This window comes from Anabrus simplex, chromosome 1 (genome assembly GCF_040414725.1).
Source record: "Anabrus simplex isolate iqAnaSimp1 chromosome 1, ASM4041472v1, whole genome shotgun sequence".
Taxonomy (NCBI): Eukaryota; Metazoa; Arthropoda; class Insecta; order Orthoptera; family Tettigoniidae; genus Anabrus; species Anabrus simplex.
Window position 1 is genome coordinate 1,339,767,507 of NC_090265.1, and position 19,904 is coordinate 1,339,787,410.

Here is a 19,904-nt window from a genome sequence, read left to right on the forward strand (position 1 = left end):
ACAATTCTTGCCTGCATAGTATAGATGTATCTTTAATGGTTTAGCCAGCATAAGCTGAAGAGGCACACGAATGACTGTTATTTCCTTAGACTTGCTTAACTGAAATTATTACTGCTTGGCTTCCTTTGGTCGTAGATAAATGTTTCTGTACGTAAACCTTTCTCGAGAAATGTTTAATAGAATGGCGAAAAACGCATCAAAATCCATCCAGTGATTCCTGACATTAGCTCTCACAGAGAGGCAGGATCAATGACTTATTTTATACTATGTAGAGATGTACAGAAATGCTATAGTGTTTTTTAGAACATGCAATACCTACTAAATGCCCAGCTCCTTGGCTGGATGGTTAGCTTAGAGGCCTGCAATTCGGAGGGGCCCCCAGGTTTGTATCCAGGTCGGTTGGGGATTTTAATCTTAAAATGGTTCATTTCTTTGGTTTGGGGACTGGTTGTTCGTGCCATCCAGAACATTCTTGCAACTCATACACCACACTCCATCATATTGTCATATAGTTTTCCATACATGGCAGATGCCTCCCACCCTCATCGACCATGCAATTAGGGTTGGCAGTCCTGAAGGTGGTTTTCCACGATTTTCCATTTCCACACCAGGCAAATATTGGGACTGTACCTTAATTAAGGCCACAGCTACTACCATCCCAATTCATGCCATTTGCCATATTTGCTTTGCTGGAAATCTTTGATGTGTTAAATCACAAGGAAAAAAACCCGCATTGGTAAGTTGCCTTACATGGGCTGCACCACGCTAGTGATAGCCACACAAAATATTAATAAAATTAACAAATTCCAAATTTTTAATAAAGTTTCCAATGGAACTTAATCAGAATCTGATTTGAAATTTTAAGAATAACTCATTTTTTTGTAGACTACTATATTTAAAATGATATTTTCACTGTGTGTTCACAACACAACACCTTTTATATTAGAAAATATACCCTCAGAGTTCCATGAAAATCCATACTTTAGATAGAGCTGTTTATCTCCAGACCATCCTGTTAAGTTTGTGGTTAGTATATTTCAATTTTCAGTACATGCCTGCGAGATCAGCCCCCCTTCTTTTTTTTAATTAAAAAAAAAGTACAGTGTGTGAAGTTTATTAAACATTGAATTGCTTCACTGTATGTGAAAGTCCTATTTGTGACCTGTTATAAATTATGGACCAGAAAACAACTTTTTTTTCTTCACTGTATAAAGTTATGGGGAACATGTTCAAATTGATGATCAACAAAACCACATGCATCATATTAATGAACTTTTCTGAAGTTCTCAAAATCTTCACTTCTCTGCGAATCATTGTGCAAGTTTTAAAAATACCCTTGTGATAGAACACCATTCTTGCACCCTGCAGATACAGACGTGGTCCATTCTTTATGCCTCCATTGTCTCATAGTGCTGGTCTTGCATTTGTTCCTTTGCTAAACCAATAAAGATGAGGAACAGAGGGTGTCATGTTTGGAAGTTTAGGCATTGTGTGACAGAACTTTTCATCCTTTTCTCCCCCTCCAATTTCCTCCTTGGTGACCTGGGTTGAGTGAGGCTGCGCATTATTGTGTGGTAGGATGATCTTTTAGCCAGGGCATTTGTCACAAAATGCATGATGGAGCTTGTGAAGTGTCATAAACCTGGCATAGCAGGGGGAGAAGTGATACTCCCACGTGGCGCGTTCCGGGTGGCGGATAGCGGGGTCCTAACCAGCTTGCCGGCGGACTTGAGGGAAATAAAATACATCTCGCGGACCAAACACACAACCCCCTGTGGGTGGGGGATGCAGACGAAGAATACACCCACAGTATCCCCTGCCTGTCATAAGAGGTGACTAAAAGGGGCGACCAAGGGATAATTCTATTAGAACCATGAAACTACGTGATTAGTACCACCATGTGGGGAACACCTTGTCTCTCATTTACTTGCGCGTAGTACCACTATGTTAGGTACCAAGTAGGCTTGTGATTAGTAGCAACAGTGTGTGTTGCCGGATTTTACAGTACCTGTGATTAGTACCCACTATATGAGGAACACCACGGAGTAGTGCGGATCCCTTTGGTTAGTATACATGTGATGAACACCATAGGTGTGCGTTGCCTGTAAATGGCGGCGTAATGTGCGAAACACCATAGGTCTGTATTACATGTGCGAATTTCATTACCTGTGAGTAGTACCATAATGTGTGGAATGCCGCGAGTCTACGCTACTTTTGATTAGTACTGCAATATGACAAATACCATGGTTCACCGAGCTCGATAGCTGCAGTCGCTTAATTGCGGCCAGTATCCAGTATTCGGGAGATAGTAGGTTCGAACCCCACTATCGACAGCCCTGAAAATGGTTTTCCGTGGTTTCCCATTTTCACACCAGGCAAATGCTGGGGCTGTACCTTAATTAAGGCCACGGCCGCTTCCTTCCCACTCCTAGCCATCCCCTGTCCCATCGTCGCCATAAGACCTATCTGTGTCGGTGCGACGTAAAGCAACTAGCATATAATACCATGGTTCTACTTTCCTAGCAATAAGTACTATTATGAGGGGCTGATGACTTGAATTTTGGACTCCTTTAGACTACAAGCATCATCGATTCAGTATTATGGTATAGAAGCAGTTCCTTGGTCAGTAATACTATTGTTTTACGTCATTTTCTGTGCATGTGAGGCATTGCGGGTCGGATCCAGTGATTGTTTTAAATTTGTATCCATTCATTCTTCGTCCTCGTGTTTTGAATTCTGGTCAGTGGAGGATTTGGGACTTTTAATATTTCATTCCATTTCGTCTCATTTTATACCATTAGGGACTGATGACCTAGATCTCCAGCATCATGATGCATCATTTGATGGCCAGGCAGGCATCTATTTTTGGAAATGAGACATAGCTCTCGTAGTGCATTGGCACTGCTGGTGGCTTCAAATAGCCTATGCAGTGGCCTCCACGGTATGCACTAGCCGTGCGTCTTGGGTGGTGTGCTAAGTCCCAACTGACGAGCCTAACTTAGCACACAAGGGAGAAACGCAGGCAACCAAGAATGAGTTAGCTGGAAAATTTATAATGTCCAATGACGGACCATTATATTGGTATTATAAATTTACTCATTCAGGACAAATATTTTAGGTTCCCTATGGGAATCAACATCTGCATCATATACACTAATGAACAATGGAATTACTTGGCTAATAGCGTGTAGTGCCCTCTTTCGCCCTGATGACAGCAGTGACTCCACTAGGTATTGAAGGCATTAAGGGGCCTTTGCCCAACCTCCCATAGTGCACGGAGATTGGTCAGAGCAGGGTCCAAGGGGCACAGATCCCTTTCGATAGCATCTCAGATGTGCTCAGTAGGATTGAGGTTGGGGCAAGCATCCTTGTGTCTGTCGAGTGTTTGACTCAGTCTGCCACAGTTTGGGAATGATGGCCTGGTGCATTATCTAGCTGCAGTAAAAGGTTTCCTGCAGGTTGCTGGAAGTGAACAAATGAAATCCGATTTCATTCCTGATCAGGGTACAAGGGTACTGCCATCGCCGGCTGAGCTGTAACCCACTGGCAAGAAGGACCCATTTTCTCACATGCTGCGTGGCACACACTTATTCTGCTAGCATCGTGTATTAACTGATTAACTCATCTGACCAGACAACATTTTTCCATACTTTTTTTTTTTTTTTTTTTTTTTTTTTTTGCCTATTTCAGTCATGTGCCTTCTGACGTGTGGTGAGCAGAGTTACACCTATGGGATGGTGACTTCTGTACCCTATTGCGAGGAGATGGTTCTGGATGACATAGCTGCTCACACTTCATTATTGTCCAGCATTGAATTTGCTAGTGATCTGCTGCACTCTAGGCATGTCTATCACCTCTTACTATCCAAGCTAGCTGATGATCTTGGTCATCAACACGTTATACTCGACGGTATTTGACCGTGGTGATGGTGGTATTCCCTGAATCCATGTACGCATGGGGCACTCTTGACATGGTGGTCCATGAAAAGCTCAGTGTCTGCACAACTTTGGAGATGAAATAACCCATACGCCTGGCACTGATAATCTGACCTCAATCAAATACTCATCCTGTGGTCGACTGTTACTCTCTCAGCTGGCCTAAGGTCCAATGACATCGCACTTGCATGTTATGCCATATTATTACATTTATCAGGCTGACCACAATGCTGCCAGAATGGCAGCTAATTCAATTGCTCATCAGTGTATATGCATGTCAGCCCGGAGTTACTGAACAACAACGGAAATGACTCATCTGACTGGCAGACAAGAGATACATTCCAGATGTTCCTAAGATATCTTTGGACATTGCAGGAGTCTGCGGCTGGAGATATGATGTAAGGCAGGGCACAGTGACCACAGTGGTAGTTGAGTTTAGCTGCCTGGGGAGACTGATTACCACGGATTGAGTAGAGGTACATCCTTCATGTTGATAGAGAATACTGCAATTTATTTGCAATACTGGCAACCTGTACAAAAGGTACATAAAATAAAAACACATTCCAACCTGGTAAGAGAACTTTAGTAGTTAACAGACCATGGAAGCTGCTCCAAGACATGAGTCCTTTATTGGGGAGAATATTCTAAACTTGTTCTAGCTCATAGCAGGAGACATTGTGTAATACAAATCCTGTATCACACCATGGATGGATCTGGGCTTATTTCACTGCATATCTGGACATTCGGCTGCAAAACTCTTACCAATCCTGTAAAAGCTGTTACTATGCAAGTGGAATGCAATGTTTGTCATGTCTTATCCTTGTAAAGGTACATTTCTTGGGTCCGTGTCGGAGCGATGTAAAGCAAATTGTGTTAAAGATCTCTTCTTCTACCATCCCTTATGACTGTGCAACCTTGTCATGGTAAGCGCTCTTTATAATATATACATTACCACATGAGAACTTAGAAAAGTGTGTAGAGTTCTATTGCTTATAATGTGAAATGACCACTAAATTTTAAAATTGTAACTTTGAAAATAATGAAAGGATCTGTAGGTTATTTCATTTTTAGAAGGTTAGGGATGCCTCTTTGGAGGCAATATTAAATCATTGGGATTCTAATTTTTTAGTCAGTCATACTCTCAGAATTAGTAATTTATTTATGTTAATCACATCTGTTCATAAGTTCCATGCCTACTTTAATTTTTGTCTCACCTTTTTGTAGGTTCTCGTGGAAAGTTAATTTTTAAAAAAATATTTAAAGTGAAGGAAGTATGAATATTAACCTTTGGGTATTTCTGGTCTTCCAGTAGGTTTTCATAGTATAGCAAATCCTAAAGTAGTCAGGGATGTGCAAAGCCACAAGACTCTTTTCGCACTCATATCTCTATGTATGGGCCACCTATTTGCCTGAGTAATATGAGAACTGTACCACTAGTCCGAGAAAGTTAATTTTTTTATGGTTTGCCATCTCGCCTGCCACTCTCTATTAATGTTATTCAATTTTTTTGTTTTTACTTGAAACCGGTCATCTAACATGGCATTCATGACTTTCAGAATTTGCTGATCCAGTGTTTATTTTCTTGGATCCACCACTGTCCCTGTTACCACTACCAATAACAATTCTTCACAGTCTGACACTCCTTACTCACTTTCACTCTAACTTCCATTCAGAATTAAGGAATATCTCTGCTTGTGAACAACTGCCTTCTACATAACATGATTACTACTACTACTACTACTACTACTACTACTACTACTACTACTACTGGGTCAGATGGAGACTGGCAAGATGGGGATTCACACTCGAATGTCAATTAGGTGAGATAATTGAACACATTTCTTCTCACAAGAAAGACAAACGTTTCTTCATTCGAACAGTATGTAACATGTCATGCCATCTCTTGGCAGAACTGAAATACATTCTCAAGTCTTATCAAGCTAACACGATTCTGTCATGTATATGTTGTGTCATGCGCTATCATACGGCTGGGACCCATGGGTATATGTCAGAGAGTTGAATTATACCTAGGATAATTGCTATGGTATACAGCAAGCAGATGGGATAAGGTTTCTACAAGTATTGAGCTGTTTTCATTAACATGTCATTTTGTCTTTCTAGAATGAAGATAGAAGAAGATGGTCCTGTGAAGCGAGGTAACAAAGTACTTTTCAAGCCATGGGGCTCATCTGTTGATAGGAATGTAGAGTATAATGAATTTGGACTTCCTAAAGTAATATGTACTTGCTCAGGTGAACCCGCTTGGGTAAGAAACTACCCTGCGCAACAATATCCTGACACTTCCTCTGATGATGAATATCCCTGTGAACCTGCTAGTGAGAGCATGGAGACTTCCGAAACAGAAGAATATTCTTCTTCAAGTGTGACTAGTAGATTGCGAGATGATAGTGATAGTCAGGTTGATTACACTGTGAAGCAAGAGAAGTCGGTCATCAATAACGATTTTGAGATCGAGAAAGGAAGTGGTGACATGTACAGTAAAGAGAAGACAGAAGACAATGGTTCAGATGTGATGAGTTTTTCAGATGGTATCGAACCCTTAACAATTCATGAAGTAGACTTCAATAGCCTCCTGCCTGAAGGTTCAGAGCCTGGGGAAGTACCCATGGATAACACATGCAGAAACTGGCAAGAGGAACCCATGCAGGAAGTAAGTTGAATTTCAGTACATTTTGCATCCTATTATGAAATATTCCAAAATTCATGCATCCAAATGACTCATAACTGTATTGCAATAATATTGATGAAAGTTAATTCTAGTGGTGTTAGTGTTACTGTTTTTTAATAGACAAAAACCTTGGAGTACCAGCACCTTAATACGTTGTAATTAATTTACTGATATTTCATTTTATGTATTAATAATCTTTATTAATTTTAATTAATATATTGTAAAAATTAGTGAAAAGATAGAGTTGTATCACACTCCTAACAAATTTGAGAAATGATCCATCAGAACTCAGTTGAAGCATTAGATTATCATCATTATCATCATCATCAGTTCCTCGTATCTAGATGCATTCAGGTGAGCATAAACATAGCTTCTTCCCATTTTACTTTCTGTCCTAGTCCATTACTGCGTTCCAGTCCAGGTCCCATTACTTTACCCAGTCCATTCATTGTAATCTGGGTCTTCCTCGATTTCTCTTTCTTCCATTTGTAAATCAATAGTTAGTTTTTCTCCATCCATCTATTTAATATACCCAAACCATCTCTTTCCTTTACTATTTTTTTCTTCACTGTTAATGAGCTTTACTCTTCTTGTTGAATATCAGACTGGGTTGATGCCGAGTGTAATTTTGCCTTGACAAGAGCTACTGAACAGTAGTTGAAATGTCAACATATTAACTACTAGGTATCATAACTGTCCTCGACAGGTCAACCCTGTAGGTAGTTCAGCTGAATGGAGAAAAGCACACATGTGTTGGTTGTGAGAAAAAGTCTCCCAGTCAACGACCATAATTATAATTTCTTCAGCCAACTCTCGTCCCACCTGGCATTGTCTGATGGAAGTGCCCTGTGAATAGCTTTGTTATGGCCCCTTCTCAACCATAGCCATCTTTCTAATGTCTTTCAGTGTCTGATCTGCTTTTTGTTTGCCATGGTCCCCTCATCCCATGCATTCTCTTTATTACCTGAACCATTCTTAGGTTAATTGAAATGGAACATATGGGCATTTCCATCTGATCAGAATCTATAGGAATTTTCAACACGGTAGTTTGAATACTGTGATAGACCATTGTGTCAAGTACCAGTAGTTATCTGATAAGTATGATCTAGAAGAATGACAAGATAAAACGGAAGTTACCTAACTCCTGAGCTCCTCCCCACCAATAATCAATAATCAGGCAGGTGAGATAACTGTCCTAGATCACATTTTATGTAGATGTCCATTCATGACCTATTTCGGGACAGGTGTTACATTTAAATATAACACCAGTAACCTTTCTTCTGTGATAAAAATGTGTGAGGCACATCAGAATTCACTATTTTTCCAAAAACATTCGTTGGGAAGATTAACAATGGTATGACTCAGGAAATAAATTAATATGAAATCTAAATATTTCCATTATCATAGAATTAATTGGTACTGTATATAATATCGGTCTTATATTTTCTGCGTAAACTGGCACGTACATAAATACATAGTGTTTTTTTTTTTTTTTGCCAGTACGCAACAGTACGCAGTACCAGCACCTTCTTTTGTTTGTATTTTAAAAAGTGAAGTGCAGTTCATAGACAGAAATTTATAATAAATATTCTAGTAAACGGTGCTGTTCATGAATTGATTGTTCACTTTTGATTACTGCAAGTTTATACCGTGCTTACATGTTTCATAGGCTTCATAGGATGGTAGCACAGCTGCAATCAGGAATTTGTGTTCACTCCTGATTGTTTCCAGTGTCAGAAAGTCATTTCTATATCCGCTCTGCAAAATGCAGGTGTTCATATGCATTTTGAATTAATCTGCTGTAAGTTAAATCAATGCAATCATTGTTTAAAATTAGTAAAATGAGGAAGGTTGAAGAAGTGAAGATTGTCAAATCTACTTGTGGTACTGTAAAATACAAAACTAGCACTGAAAATACAGGTGGTGGAGAGGATCACGAAGACCAAAAGCCACAGTGTTGAAAGGAAGATGATTTGATAATGACTGGCCAGAGCATTGGACAGTTTCGAAAAAGAAAGGTGGGGTGGAGATGGGGAGGTTTCTGCCGGGGGAAAGGAGTTGGTGATGACGAGGGTATATCCATATGTATGTTAGAAGTGTGGAAGTTGCTGTAATAGCACCTGTGTGGTGAGTACTGGCACTTTTTCTCCCCAAAAATATAAATAGAAAGCACTATCCTCTCTCTCTCATACTCATGAGCAATTGAATTAAAGATACCTGGCTAGTAGTGTACAGCACCCTGTTTTTTCTTGATGGCGGCAGTAGTGCGACATGGAATAGACTTCACAAGACACTGGAAGCATTAGCAGTGATAGTGATCCAGGATCACTGCACAGCCTCCCATAATCCATGAAGATTGGTTGGAGCAGGGCCGAGGGCACGTAAATCCCTCTGGACAACATCCCACATGGGTTCAGTGGGATTGAGATCGGAGGTCCTCAGGGGCCGGGCAAAAGTCTTCATATCCGTGGAGTACTAGTTGAATTGAAAATTTGACTTGCTGTAGGTACAGGTCACCTGCAGGGTGCTGGATGCAAACAAAGGGTTGTACGTGATCTGCCGGCAGGTTCCTGTAACATTCACCGGTGAGGGATGTTGTCAGATGTATCTGGGATCCCATTTCATCCCACATGAAGTCCCCATACGAGGAAACCACCACACTAGTCTGAACTGTATCCTGCTGTCTCTAGAGGGATCTACAGTCACAGTTGACAATGCACTCATACCTGACCATCAGCGCGTACCAACCGGTACCTCGACTCATCTGTCCTTTTCATACTTCGTGCATCCAATGGTGGTGTTCCTTTGTGCATGTTAGTCTGTGTCTTGTGACGAGTGTTGAGCTGAGGTATGCATGTGGGATGCTGTACCTCGTGGCAAGGAGATGGTTCTGGATGGTATGGCTACTCGTGCATCATCGTTATCCAGCATGTTCTAGATGGTTCTGCTGCACTGTGGCCCATCTATCTGTTCTTACGCTCCCAGCTAGCTGACAGTGACTCCTGTCATCAACTCATCGTACACCATAACACTTGACCTTGGCGGCAGTGGTTTTGCTCAAATCTGTGTACTCGGTGCAAGAAAGTCACGGTGCACTCTTGATATGCAAGAAAGTCACGATACACTCTTGATACCCAATGCCTGCAGAACTTCTGAGAATGGAATGGTCCACACATCTGATGCCGACAATCTGACCACGATCAAATGCTCGGAGGTCTCGTGTCTTACCCTTCGTGTAGTCAACTGTTACTTGTACAGCCCATATATTACTGCCTGCATGGCTGAACACAGTACCATTTTCCCACTATGGCACCTATCTCTATTACATTGCTTCTGAGTGTGTGCCCCCCCCCCCTCCCCACACACACACACACACACACACACACACACACGCTCTCATGGGTGCATGGTTTGGGAGATCGTTTCAATCCCACTGTTGGCAACCCGAAGATGATTTTCCGTGGTTTCCCATTTTTTTACACCAGGCAAATTCTGGGGCTGTACCCTAATTAAGGCCACGGTCTCTTCCTTCCCTCTCCTAGCCCTCTCCTATCTCATCGTTGGTTGTCGTGAGTCATATTTGTAATCTTACATTCCGCATACGACACTTATTCCGCCTTGTCAGTACTTAACAATTTATTTTATTTTACTGTCAATCATACATGTTTCAAGAGCTGCAAATGTTCTCTTCTTCAGCGGTACAAAACATCAAAATATTTTGGACTTGTTACATCTGTAAATCATTTATTCTACCTCATTAATATTATTTATACAATATAAACATCGCTAGACATCATTCAAAGGGATACATTTGGAGATTTAGATAATAGGTCAATATTTTAATAGCGTCAGTGGATGTTTAAATTGTGTAAATAATGATAATGAGGTAGATTTAATGATTTATAGGTGTAACAAATCCAAAATATTTTGATATTTTTACCGTTGAAGAAGAGAGCATTTGGGACTCTTGAAACATGTATGGTTGATGGTAAAATAAAATAAATGAAGTATTGACGAGACGGAATAAGTGTTATATATTGAACGTAAGATTAAGTTGAAGACAATACAGGCATAATTAATCGACCACTATGGTTAAAATAATTCTTTTAGATCTGTTTGTGTTGGTGTGATGTAAAGCAAATTGTAACAAATGAACTGTGACTGTCCGCTAGCTCCTCGTTGAGCACTGAGACATCCCAGAGGTGCTCAGTCCACTAACAGATTTTAAAAGTTTCTAGAATATTACGGATCCAAAGGATTGAAGATATTAAATTATTATAAATACACTCACTGGCATAAAAGATGCAATACTTCAATACCTTAAAAACATTGGGATTTATTTTAAATTCCAGTCGCTTTTATGACACTAATCATATTTTATAATAAAATATTGTGACCAACAAATTATTCAACAAATTAATTTAAAACACCACCTAATTGATACTCATACCTGCCAACTTTCCGGATTTAGGCGGGAGATTCCCGATTTTCGACAGTTTTTCCTGCCTCCTGATTATTCTGTTATTTCTTCCGATTTTAGCTTATTTTTTGTGAACTTCAAACATTTGTTTTCAACTCCCGCCATTTCAGCTTCATACACTAGTGGCCGGAAGTCCTTCTCTCATTGGCCACTTTCAAATGAAATATCAATGTTTATTAATACGAGAAATATGTGCGATGTTTATTGAAACCTGTATATCACGATACATATACGGATTGTCAATCCCTTGTTCTCGCATGCTATTGTTCGTGTTCGTTCACATCAGTCTAGTCGATTCTAGAGACTATTTGCTAGATTTTGAGTCTTTTTTAAAAGTAATTTAGGGTCAGAATTTCAAAGATAGCAAATTTTTTTAAATTTTTATAGATAGCCATTTGGGGACAATTCTAGCAAATTTTAATTTATTAGCTACTTAATAAAAATAGCATTGTGCTTCGCATAATCGCGCGGGTGCGTGATGTAATACATTAATCTGTGCATTTGCTAAGTATTGACATCTAAGTGCATGACTTATTCACATGTGCGGAGCATGAGTTCATACAATTTTCGGAAAGCTTATCAGAGACCGATCATCTCATTCACATACCTGTGAGGGAATAGGGATGTGTAATTTTTAGCCTTGTAGCTCCATATAGCAACCGCCGGGTTTTGAGACAATACGTGTAATATACCATAGTACTCGCGTTAAGCCACCAGCGCAGTAAGTCACTACACTAGCGGTTAGCAAACATGCACCGGTCGGTACTACCTATAAACCGGTGTTAAATAAACAATGATTATTAAACAAATTAAGGAAATCAGTCACAAGGATAGGAAAATTACATCCAACAGTTACTTACCCAGCAAGGCCCAAATGAAACTCCCAGAGGAAATGGATAAGAATTCCTTGTTCCGGCGCTGAACCACACAGATAATAAAAGGAGACACTGGTTTCAATCAAATAAACTTTTAATTAAAGAATGAAAACTTAACATGAAACGAAAAGAACATCGTCCTATCTGAGGGAATAAAAGTATTTTAAGTAGTTCAAAACAATTAGTGAATAATAGAAAATACACGGATGAAACTGAAAAACGTAGTCCTTTTCAGAAAATGATACTGATGCAAATCATTAACTTAAAAACAGAAGGTTGTACTAATTAAAGACACTAAATCATTACCAGAAACAGTACACCTTGATAACATTACTATAATAACAGAAAATGATTCGAATTAAAACTTAAATTGTTCACAGAAGGTTTAAACGGGGCCCGTTTGTTAGACTTACTAAAATGAAATTAAAACTAACGTATTAAACCTAGGGAAACCCACTCAATTAACGAGTTTCATTGAATCTTAATACGAGGAGGCTTCGCAGGAGCATGGAACTCTAGCCCAATTAATAAACTACGAGGGGTCAAATAAGATTAGCGACCGGAAATCACACACAGTAAACGGGGGAAAAGGAAGAAAACCGCAAGAGATCAAGTGAGGAGCAAAGAAATCTTCCACATAAATCGAAAATACTTAAGTAAACTCAGGCTCCACAATTAACACGCAAAACCCATAGGCAACAATCACCGTCCTGCCCCCAAAAGCAAATCGTTACCATAGCAACGAAAACATATGCCCGCAAACCAATCATGGTACAAGCCACAACAAAGGCAAGAAACAAAAAAAAACAGGAAACACAAAAGATTAAAATACCAGGAAAATAGAAGCAAGGGGTTTTTTTTTAAAACCGAGGAAACCAGAATTATATGCTTCTGCGGAACCTCACGCAGTATAAAGGGCACTAAGTGCCCGACACATTTTGAATTTACATGATCAATGAAGTTCAATAACGGGTGAAAATGATAGTTAATTTAAAAAGGATTTCCGTATTTTCGTAGACTTTACATGCCAATAACTTTGATATATTATTAGGATTAATCACACGTTCGTCCGCTTAGTAATTTCCAAAATAATTATTTTCACGAAATTCCACCTTGAAAGAGTTAATTTTCAAGACACAAATCACACGAATTTCCTTGCAGTTTCATAATCACAGGACATAACTTGCCAAATGATGAAGCCACTTACTTGGGTGAAGCTGACGCTCAGGCATGTTGAGCTAGTTCCTCACATACTTACAGATTCTTGCTGATCAGTTTGGTTTCCTCGGTCAGCATTAGTTGAAAGGTATCATAATAGGACGATGCAGGAAACAAAGTAATTTGGGTTTAAAACCCACATCTCAAGACCCTTAGCCGGGGTCTATGCTCCAACATGACGCCAACATCTTAACAATCCAGTTAACACAACCGCATGCCATGACTTCCCAAAGCGTACTGACACGGGTCAAAATGGCGAGGTTTGCTTCATCAGGAAGTAGCCGCGCTCTGATAGGTAGAAGAGCGGTTAGGGAGGGGAAACTCATTGTGGGTGTCTGGCGGAAGATTGCAGCACTTATTAGAAGAGAAAAGAAACAGTCCGTACAATTCAGAAATGCGATAATCCAAAGACGTTGCCATCAGTCCACAATAAGAATTATAAATAAGTTCGATGAGTATCACCAAAGCACGTAGTAGTACGAGGGAAACCATCCGCTTAGACATATAGAAAGATTAAGATTTTCTACGGCGATATTGCCAGTTCAAAATAGGTTTACAGGGTAGGGCAAATTGCGTTACACCGTAACAGCCCTCTCCCCCCGAAGCTTAGTGTATTCACTGATATAGCTTCCAGTTCAGTTTAGTGGTCAAGAAGTAAACTAATTTTCAAATCAAGTCCACATTAGATAGAGACCACAAATGACGACTTCTTGTATGCATAACAATAACACACTGACCTTGAGTCATATTAATATCACAATCCTCACTTCAGTTCAAGCTTGTGGTGGTAAGAGTTTAGTAAAGACATCACACTTCCCTCAAACAGGGTTCCATTTACCTAACGTTTAAAACAGCTAGGTTTAGCTGAATTTACACTCTTTAGGCAGCGCGCTTCTAGTAAAGCCTGTTACATATTACAATTCACCCGTTTTAAGAATATTAAGATTAAGTACTTTATTACAGGTTAGGAAATAAATATTCTCTAGATTATCAAGAAATGCAGCCTCTTGTTTCATTAACATAATTAAAATTTACCATAACCGCAAAAGAGCAAAGAAGGAAAACAGAGAAAAGATGGGCTAAATTGGTGACTACGTTCCGACGGATACTAAGATCCAACTGTCAATTAAATTTAAAATCTCAACTACAATCGACTGAGTCAGGGCCAGAGCATACTACATAAGAGCATAGGTTTGCCTACGGAGTAGTACAAGAGTAAACCGCACGAACATAAGTGACACTTCAAATACCCCCAATACAGAATGAACGACACTTTAAGTGCACACGTCCGAGTTTTAGAAAATAGAAATTTCGACACCAATTTCAATAAGCAGTGCAATAATCAATTTCCGATTCACCATACGGCGGAAGTCCGTTACCAGATAGCATCATCACAATATCAAAAATCCACAACGCCAAGTTAAATAACAGTACCACCACTGACCACTAAACTAGGTAACACACACAGTTAAGGCATACATCGCATATACTTACCAAACCAGGTCACGACCAACCACATCACAGTGAACATAAAATAAGCCCCGGTATTTTCAGAGGTACTAAATTCCTAACCATAACACATTACAGGAGCGGACATTCCGAAGGTACACTTAATTTCAAATTATTAGAACAAAACCACCTCAATACTACCGCTCGGTGAGCAATTAATGCATTTTAAAATTTCTCAAGACATTATCACAGACATCAAGTAAATTTGCACCCATTACTGGTTCAACATTCCCAATCACAACACATTACCAGATTGAACAAGAGAACTGAGAGGAAACAGAACTTCAACTCAACAATATCACACACCTACGGCAAGTTTAGGAAAATGAAAATATCCTAGGGTTAGAGGAAAAGTCTTCGAGACAAGATAACGTTGGCAGTACGGAAGGAGACTTCTGATTCAATAAGATGGTGAGGTGCGCTAAATGTTTGTCATCAACAACCGAACAAGCGACAACAATACCAAGCCAAGATTAATTTTCGGATGGATAATATTAAATACATAATGGTTGCTTCGATAACACCATAGGAATAACGGAATAGAAAATGGATGAAAGAAATTCAGTAGGGAAAACCAATCCGAAGTCACAAAACCTCAAACTTCATAGAATTCACAACAACATGCTTTCACGCAGGACACCTGATTAAGTAAGAAAAGGCGATGAAATCCACCTCAAACCAAGTGACCATCAGGAAATTAGAGCAATGACCTACGCAACCTAATCTACCGGTTGTCTTTTACAAGACCTCGGAGCTAGCCGGACTAATAATATATGACATCCGCAGATTCATACTGCCGCATTACCGCTAAGCAGGTACCCTTCCATACAACCAGGAAACAAGGTAACATAAAATATACATGGCAGAAAAGATGGCAGGACGTTAGCAAATGCTCAATGATAATGAAGAATAAAGGAACTCAACACGTAGACCCCATAATCTAACAGTTGGGCGACTTCGGTACCGCCCAGGAACTAACGATCCGTCCCATACCAGATTAATAATCCCATAGAACGGCAAGATGACCAAACAACCTTGTCAAAAGACAAATTAGATCCACTGAAGAGAAAGATGTCAAAGAGTGACAGGTGAACATTAACTGAGCTTTAACAAGAAGTACCAAAAGAACACAAGATAACGTCAGATCAATAGGCAATGCACTGAGACCAAAAGCGAAGAAACCAGGACACACCAAACCAACAAGTTACATGACACAAGTTAAAGTTATTCCATCAGAGCAGTAGACCCACACCGAAGGATATTTCCAAATCTACGAAGACACAACGTACAATAATAAGACCAACAACCAGTCCATACCTGACATGTCATAATGAGCCAACAACACAACGCAGAAACCATAAAATAACCATGACTAGCTCCAACATGCATGCGCCAGACCCAATAGGGAAAAAGGGCACTTACAACCCTCAACGACATGCTGCGAAACTATCATGCCCACCCCGAAATATAAACCCCAAACAACAAATACTTGGTACCAATATCATCACCCAACACCGATCTGCACCCAATCCTATTAGGTTAAGAGGCTTTTCCATCCTCAGGCTACAGATCACATTAGCTCAACAGCAATCCAACACAGTAGAAATGGTAGGGAGGCCGATGGAATCCACAACTCAAAATGGAATGCAATTAAATACAAATAGGTTATAAATTTTCACAACATAAGAATTCCATTAACACAATGACCATGACAGAGTACCACAAACCATACAAGAAACTACTAGTCACCTAAGAATATCCACTCATGAACCAGACCTAACCCCAAGGGGGTTAACAGGACAACCTTTTTCAGAAATCATAAGTTAACTAAAGCAAGACCAAAATGTATGAGCCAGAAACTTGAGGAAAGCTACACACTAACCGACCACACTACAACAAGGGAACAGGTTAAATTAATAGGAGAGCACGGTATCCGTTAGAAATAGAAGACTACCAGCAACCAATAACCAGCACGGATGAACTAGTAAAGACCTGAATAGGTCCAGACACATGGTCAACAAGGCATCCACACAGTTACGGCCTGACAGAATTCAACCATAACGAATGCATACACAATAACCCCACACAAACAGAATCCTTGGTGAAATAACCCGAGTGACCCCCGACCAACTCACCAGCCCACACCAACAGCGAGACAGGGTAAGAATAGTACATATTCACGCCATAGGCGAACACCAGTCCCACAATCAGTATAAGCCAGCAACCGCCCAGGAGGCACAAGAACACAACACCAACGAGAGTCCCCAGATCACCAGAATAAATTATACATGAGATATAATTTCAATCCTCAGTCAAGATATCACCACAAGAAAATATGACCGAACCTCAAGTAGCCCAGAAAGGTTACCAAACAATTTCCAACAGTAGATCTTAATAAATTTTCAAAGGAAGCAAGGCGAGCATAAGAACGATATCAATTAGGCCAAGGTTACTGATACACAATAGAGCGAATTAAATTCAAAACCAGCATAAATAATTCACCACCGGTTAGGTTTCACTTAATTTAGAAAAATCAGAGCTAGCATGAAAACCGTACGAGCAAGCCCAAGGTCGATTTTATACATAAATATGCACAAAGGGCACGGAAAACACGACCACCAGGGAAATCACACTACACCAGAAACAATTAAAATACGTGGCACCAGGTAATAACGATGCTAGGAGAAGATAATTTCCGATATATGATGGTACAATACCAGTGGCACAAATGAATGACACACGATGCTTAGGCCTAAATTTAGGTTAAGTAAAATTTCCGTTCACACGACAGTACTAGTACAGCAGAACACACTAAGAAACAGTAGTTTCTCATATAAAATGTTGGTACACACCTTGACAAATACACAGGCCAGGGAACAACACTAATTATAATCACCACACTAAATCTGGGAATCAAAACACAATGCTAGGACAAATAATATAATAAAACGTTCCCAGATCACGAACTATCACATCATACTTTAAACCAAAAACCAACTGCACTTCACACGGAGAATAAAATCACACGAGCTTACCAAGTAGAAATTACAATTAATGCACACGGAAGTAGTATAGAGAACACACACGTTGTTTTTAAAATATCAAAACAGATATGTCACACGAATCACGGAGAGCACACTGCAAATCGTAGCATGCTCAAAGCCCAAACTCAATCGATTTGTGTCCAAATATAAATACTAACAACAGTTTCAAGGTTTACAATAATCTACCAAATTCCAAATTTAATCAATAATGCAGTACTCACCAATTTATGAAGAAACAAGAGAGGAAAAGTTACAGGTCACCTGAGAAGCAAGAAACGAGGAAGCAGCTACACCGGAACCAAACAGCTGGTAGAGGAGAGCTACCAACTGTACACATGACCCGAAACACCAAAACACCACGAAGGCGAAAGATACAGAACTCCATGAAGATAATCACATGAAACAAAAGGTAATACCTTTAAACAAGATGAATGCATTTCTTTTCACAATTATGCATATAATTACCATACACAGTCATCCTTCATAATCCAGCGCTTCAACGCCATCACAAGTACAATTAACCAGGGGAAAAAAAGGGGAAAGGAGGACAATGGTTAGCAGCGCCCTCAAGAAAAAAAAAGACAACCACGCTCTGCTACCACTTTACTAAGCCACCAGCGCAGTAAGTCACTACACTAGCGGTTAGCAAACATGCACCGGTCGGTACTACCTATAAACCGGTGTTAAATAAACAATGATTATTAAACAAATTAAGGAAATCAGTCACAAGGATAGGAAAATTACATCCAACAGTTACTTACCCAGCAAGGCCCAAATGAAACTCCCAGAGGAAATGGATAAGAATTCCTTGTTCCGGCGCTGAACCACACAGATAATAAAAGGAGACACTGGTTTCAATCAAATAAACTTTTAATTAAAGAATGAAAACTTAACATGAAACGAAAAGAACATCGTCCTATCTGAGGGAATAAAAGTATTTTAAGTAGTTCAAAACAATTAGTGAATAATAGAAAATACACGGATGAAACTGAAAAACGTAGTCCTTTTCAGAAAATGATACTGATGCAAATCATTAACTTAAAAACAGAAGGTTGTACTAATTAAAGACACTAAATCATTACCAGAAACAGTACACCTTGATAACATTACTATAATAACAGAAAATGATTCGAATTAAAACTTAAATTGTTCACAGAAGGTTTAAACGGGGCCCGTTTGTTAGACTTACTAAAATGAAATTAAAACTAACGTATTAAACCTAGGGAAACCCACTCAATTAACGAGTTTCATTGAATCTTCTTAATAAGAGGAGGCTTCGCAGGAGCATGGAACTCTAGCCCAATTAATAAACTACGAGGGGTCAAATAAGATTAGCGACCGGAAATCACACACAGTAAACGGGGGGAAAGGAAGAAAACCGTAAGAGATCAAGTGAGGAGCAAAGAAATCTTCCACATAAATCGAAAATACTTAAGTAAACTCAGGCTCCACAATTAACACGCAAAACCCATAGGCAACAATCACCGTCCTGCCCCCAAAAGCAAATCGTTACCATAGCAACGAAAACATACGCCCGCAAACCAATCATGGTACAAGCCACAACAAAGGCAAGAAACAAAAAAAACAGGAAACACAAAAGATTAAAATACCAGGAAAATAGAAGCAAGGGTTTTTTTTTTTTTTAAACCGAGGAAACCAGAATTATATGCTTCTGCGGAACCTCACGCAGTATAAAGGGCACTAAGTGCCCGACACATTTTGAATTTACATGATCAATGAAGTTCAATAACGGGTGAAAATGATAGTTAATTTAAAAAGGATTTCCTTATTTTCGTAGACTTTACATGCCAATAACTTTGATATATTATTAGGATTAATCACACGTTCGTCCGCTTAGTAATTTCCAAAATAATTATTTTCACGAAATTCCACCTTGAAAGAGTTAATTTTCAAGACACAAATCACACGAATTTCCTTGCAGTTTCATAATCACAGGACATAACTTGCCAAATGATGAAGCCACTTACTTGGGTGAAGCTGACGCTCAGGCATGTTGAGCTAGTTCCTCACATACTTACAGATTCTTGCTGATCAGTTTGGTTTCCTCGGTCAGCATTAGTTGAAAGGTATCATAATAGGACGATGCAGGAAACAAAGTAATTTGGGTTTAAAACCCACATCTCAAGACCCTTA

The 19,904-nt window shown here is 39.5% G+C and overlaps 1 protein-coding gene across 2 annotated transcripts in view; it reads left to right on the top strand.

Moving 5' to 3' along the window:
• Nucleotides 1-19,904, top strand: part of Spag1 (Spag1 axonemal dynein assembly factor) — a 182,680-nt gene that overhangs the window by 96,339 nt on the left and 66,437 nt on the right. For both annotated transcript variants that reach the window (XM_067152205.2, XM_067152213.2), the window contains one exon: nucleotides 6,057-6,606. In XM_067152205.2, the coding sequence (XP_067008306.2) occupies nucleotides 6,057-6,606 (550 nt within the window). The remainder of the gene's footprint in view (nucleotides 1-6,056; nucleotides 6,607-19,904) is intronic.